At 43.7% G+C, this 5,474-nt stretch overlaps 1 protein-coding gene across 1 annotated transcript in view; it reads right to left on the reverse strand.

The window, feature by feature from the left end:
- Positions 1–408: 408 nt before the first annotated feature.
- cckbra (cholecystokinin B receptor a) overlaps positions 409–5,474 on the reverse strand; it is a gene marked incomplete at both ends in the record, with an annotated part of 27,046 nt that continues 21,980 nt past the window's right edge. The window contains 3 exons of the mRNA XM_080531865.1: positions 409–950; positions 2,017–2,144; positions 4,444–4,705. Of these exons, the coding sequence (XP_080387991.1) occupies positions 409–950; positions 2,017–2,144; positions 4,444–4,705 (932 nt within the window). The remainder of the gene's footprint in view (positions 951–2,016; positions 2,145–4,443; positions 4,706–5,474) is intronic.

The following is a 5,474-nucleotide window of genomic DNA, read 5'->3' on the forward strand; positions in this document are numbered from 1 at the left end:
CAGTCCAAGCCTGAGCTTGTTCATTCGCAGTCTTTGGGTGCTAGCTGTGGCATCATGGGACCATCGTAACTGTTTGGAAATGCACTACTTGATGAAATACTTATTTACATCACAGCACAGACAGAAGCATTTATTAAACATACACAACGTTTCCAGAGCTGTGAGAGCTCATTCATCCAATAAGCATACCTAAACTGCACATAAGACCACCACAGGCACTTGATATTCAATAAGGTATTCAACAAAGAGCATTAACATCAATGTGCGAACGAGGTTGGAGCAAACATATAAATACATACAACAAACATAAACATACAAATAAATAAATACTGTACATATCTTCCATGCCACGTAGGGACCTACTGGTGAGCACAGCCCCCCCCCCCGCCCTCTTCTGTTCCTAGAGAGTCAGCATGGGCCCGCGGTGCTCACTGTGGTGTAGCTGGACTTGGACACGGAGGCACCCATCGTGGTGGTGCAGTCATAGTCCCCCTCCTGCCTCCGCTTCCGCAGTTGGCACGGTGAGACGCAGCAGGCGAACGTGGCGAGCAGCGCCTTGCGAAAGCCCATGTTCATGAAGCAGTAGATGATGGGGTTGACACAAGCCGAGGTGTAGGACAGCAGGTGGATGAAGGAGATGGGTGCCCCCGACAGGGCGCGATTGGCAGATTGCCGGTCAAAGGCCTTCCAGGTGTTGGCGGCATACAGGGGCATCCAGCAGACGAAGAACAGGACCACAATGACCATGAGCATGCGGATCACACGCTTCTTGGCCAGCAGCTTGGCCTCGGAGGTGTTGCTGCGGGGACGCTCGGCCTTAGGCGGACCCCCGGCCGAGGTGGTGAGGGTGGACAGCTCCATGGTCGCGGCTTTCTTGGGCACCTGGATGTAACAGCCGTCATCATCATGGTTGCCGCTGGTAACAGTGCTACTGATGCCGTTCCTCAGCCCTGTGTATATGGAGTGTGTGTGTGTGTGTGTGTGTGTGTGTGTGTGTGTGTGTGTGTGTGTGTGTGTATGGAGGGGGTAAAGGACATAGAGTATAATAATACAAAAATAATAAGATTGCTCCTTTTAATTCACAAATGGCCAGTTACATGGGATAGGCCGATATTAAGACTATTGACCTTCACGGCCATAAATGAGGAAAATTTCAATGCAATCAAGCAGGCCCTACATTCATGTTATGGCCAATAGAGAACGGGTGAGTTCATTGTTGCTGACTTAAATTTCACAGATTGTTTTTATTTTCAGTGACACTATTATCTTAAATTGTCATTTTTATTCAATTCAATAGTTGATGGACAGTGAAAATGGACAGAGATAACTATGATGAAAGACACCATAGTCTAGTGGAAAAGCATGTTTATGTTTGGTCTATTTAAAGCAGGCTCTGGGGGGCGGGGGGCATGTTACTTGCAAGACTTATCCAAATAAGCTTGAATTTTCCTTTAGTGTCTATTCTAAAGGCCAATGCACACGGCCCCGATTTTGTCGCACCGCCGAATTCGATTCCATTGTTTTGAATGAGACAATGCACACGGCGTGCGATGCGATATTGTCGCACGACAACATTCGATTCTCCATTCACATTCATTCATTCATTGGTGTGGGTTGAGAATCGAATGTTGTCGTGTGCATTGGCCTTAAATGATCTAGTGCTCGCAGGGGGAATCTTGGTTGCAATTACGATAATCAATTTCACACCTGTGTCTGTCTCTGTCCCATTCCCAATGTTGATTGCAATTGAGCCAAGAAGTTGCCTCATGGGAGTTGTGTTATTCAGCTCCAGAGAGTTGTGACTTTCATATGATGGATGTTACCAAATGCAAAACCCTAATCCTGGCCCTGACTTCCAAACCAACCAACCTGAGTCCCTTCCATCTAACCCAGGACATACAGTACTGTATTTAAACCCATTTAAAAAACGGTTAACCATATCTCTTTACTACTGTTTGAATACACAAGCCCAACAAGCAAATCCATAGCATAGCTGATACGGTGTAGGAGTCTCACCTGTGTTATCTCTCTTCTGGCCCAGCTCAAACTGGATGCTTCGGTAAAGCTCCCTGGAGATCAGTCCATAGGCAACCATCATCACCACTCCTGGGATGAAGAACAAGATGAAAAGCAGAAGCATGTACCTGAGAATGAGGACAAGAGAGGAAGAGAGACAGTGAGGGAGGCACATAGTACAACCGTTTATTATTATTGTGTGTGTAAATTTAAATAATATAGTATAATCTACAAATATTTTGATTATTTCACATGCTATCTAGTTGCATCAAAACATGACAGATGTGCTGTTGTTTTCTCCAATAGTCTCCTAATATGGGAATAAGATGACACATGAGAGGTGGAGACAGGAAGTCCACTTTTTGTGCTCTGTGATATACTAATAAGTGCGTGGGTGTTCTCCTCTGAACTTCTTCCTAGGCCCTTTTTCATCTCCCCGTCAGTAGGGGAGGTTCCCTCTGAACTAAAAGCGTCTCATCGGTTTGCTGTTTGATTGTGTTGCAAATCTGATGAACAAAAGGTAGCAGGAAGTGGACACATATAGAGGAAATAGAGAGAGAGGGTCTGGGGGTTCTTTGATCCAACGCATCTCTGTCATCAGAGGATACTAAGGCGCGAGGAACAGGTGCTATGCAAAGAGGTATTATTATTTCCACTATGTGTTCTTTGAAGGTGCTTTTCAGAACACAAATACACCAGTAAGGACACAATTCAATCTAATGCAGAGATGGTTGCATTTGTATAGAAGTTGAAATTGTTTTGTTTTTACTGTGTAGACATTGTTTTGTTGAACATGAATGGATTTACACTATATGGACAACATTATTGGGACCTGGGGCCTGTTCCTCGAAGCGTGATTAGAGCTAAGCATTTTGATCATAGCGATAATTTCACCTCGAGTTTCGTTCCATGAATGTGGTTCAAATAATTCGCTGCAACCAATCCTTCAGAATAAACCTGGTAGCCGTTTCCATGAAGCACGTTAGCTAACTTGTGTGGCACATCTTTATATCTCTCGGACATTACTTTACATATCATATTGTACAAAATGATTGATGAGAGATGGAACAGGTCTTATTTACAAATGTTCAGAGATAGTCTTGGGCTCAAGATAGAGCTGGAAATCGAATCGCAGCATGAGGTGATCATTAGAGGCTAGTTGGACTTCTCACTTTAAAGTCCAGACCCCAATTCTCCAAAGAAACCTCGCCAATTATCTGGACACTTCAAAAAAAACAACACCTCTCTCTCTCTCGCTTTCTCACTCTCTGCCTATTCAGTATCTCCAGAATTTCACAATTGTGATAAGGCTTCGGGAGGCATTTTTTTTTTTTTTTTTTTATAATGTTCATTTCACTTAAAGCAATACAATGGCATATACGCTCAGTTCAAATAAGACGAGAAGATTTATCTTGTGTTCCAGCACTATATTGTACAGTGTACTAAACAACTTTCCCCCACAGTCATGTAAAACATTGGGAAATAGTTTTTCAGTCTTGCTGATATAATTATTTCATGGAAGATTACATAGATTTCTGTCTATTGCTCTACCTGTCATTCATCCATTACACTCAACACTTTGACAGGGGACAAAAAGGTGTGCTGATGTGTGGTTTGATTGGACTGGATAATGTGATAACAGTGTGGTAATTGGTCCAAATTGCAAGCCTTTTTTGGGGATTGAACCCTTTTATGCGGTAAAAGTGCGATGATGGGTTAAAATTGCAAGACCTCGCAAAATACCCCAGGAATGATTGATTTCGCATTTAATTATGAAATCTCAGAGCCCCTTCCTCTCTCCTGTGGGGCGATTGGGTTTGATTAACATAAACAGAGTGAAATCAATTTATTATCTTACGGAAAAGATAACAATATGAATAATTCATGTGACAGCAAATGTTGTTAACTCTTTGACAAAATGTATTATTATTATTTGTATTATTTGCAAAATATTATATTGATAAATGGTTGAAACATATGCATGAACAGAGAAGTCTTTGGCTTGTAGCATTTAACCACCAAAAGTTTTCAAGAGGAAAGAGAGGTATAGTATAATGCTCTAGACAGAACTCCTCTGAGACTCTCCATCTTTCTTTAATTGCTCTGTTTCTTAGTCGTGCAGTTGATTATGGGAACATGTACGGAATGCCCAATGCGGCAAACCTCAACGACAACAGATTGGGCTTTCAGAGATAAAGACTTTGCCTGTTTGTGGATTCACAGAACTGCATAGTTGAGGATGTGTTACCCATTGTCCTCAGAAGGGAATTACTGAAGCAGTACATTTAGCTGAAGCAATGCGGATGATCCATTCCAAGTCATTGTCTGTCTAGCTTTGCCGTTGTCGTGTGAAAAGAGAACACAATCTATGCTCACAACACAGGAGACTCAAGAGGGCTTCCAGCCAGACAACAAGGCCTGACTCACCAGGTCTGCTCCACCTGTCTGCTGGGCCAGTCCAGTCGACACATGTGGCCCGTGGTCCGGTCGGGCTTGGGGAAGTCCTTCAGAATGCTGAAGACCGGGTAGGGCACCATGATGACTAATGACAGGGCCCAGGTGGCAGCGATGACCCGGTAGGCGTGGGAACGAGTCTGCCATGCCCGGGACTTCAGGGGGTTGCAGATGGCACTGTACCTCTCGATCGCTATGGCAACCAAGCTGAAGGTGGAGATAGAGACAGATATTCCTGTGGAGGAGCAAGGGGAGAGGGGGGGGGGGGGGGGGGGGGGGGGGGGGGGTTAAGGGGATTCTGTTACAGAGGGGTTAAAACAAAACATTCCCCTTTTTGCTTTTGAGCAGAAAATCCCCATCATAGCAATGCATTATAAGAATGAAAACAAGTGAAAAATCTTATCTATGTCATTATTAAGTCATATTCATATTCAGATCATTGTCCATTGTGTACTCATGTGCCAACTCTCTGGGATTCACATCACAGACATAATCAATGACGGAGCTCTAAATGGTTTTCAAAGCCATGCGGGGCACACTTCCAATAGGGTTCAACTTCCTGGTGAAATTCCTCAAGTGAAAATCCCACCCTGAGCTGTGTTAGCTTTTATGAATATGCATAAGCTGCAGTATGCACGCTCGTGTGAGCACGCTCATTATGATGTTACATCGGAAGTTGGCTGTGGAGACAAATAGCATTAATACATGTATACCTGCAGTACACTGACAGCCTTTACACACCAGACCAAGACTCCCTGTAATATATTCACGTCACTAATCCTTCCTCCTGAAAAAGATTCACAACCACAATCCCCTGCAGCCCATTAGACCTTCACCTGGTGAAAAGGTCCCCATGTCGGCTATTCTGAAGTCACGCAAATGACCAAAAAGCGTCTTTAAAAAAATAATAAATTGTTTCCGTTTTTTTTTTTTAATTGGATTCACTGTATCGTCTGCCGTCCTGCTTCGTAGGCCACTGGGTTAGTTAGTGGTAGGCTATGCGG

This window comes from Nansenia antarctica (assembly GCF_963989245.1).
Source record: "Nansenia antarctica genome assembly, chromosome: 5".
Classification (NCBI taxonomy): domain Eukaryota; kingdom Metazoa; phylum Chordata; class Actinopteri; order Argentiniformes; family Microstomatidae; genus Nansenia; species Nansenia antarctica.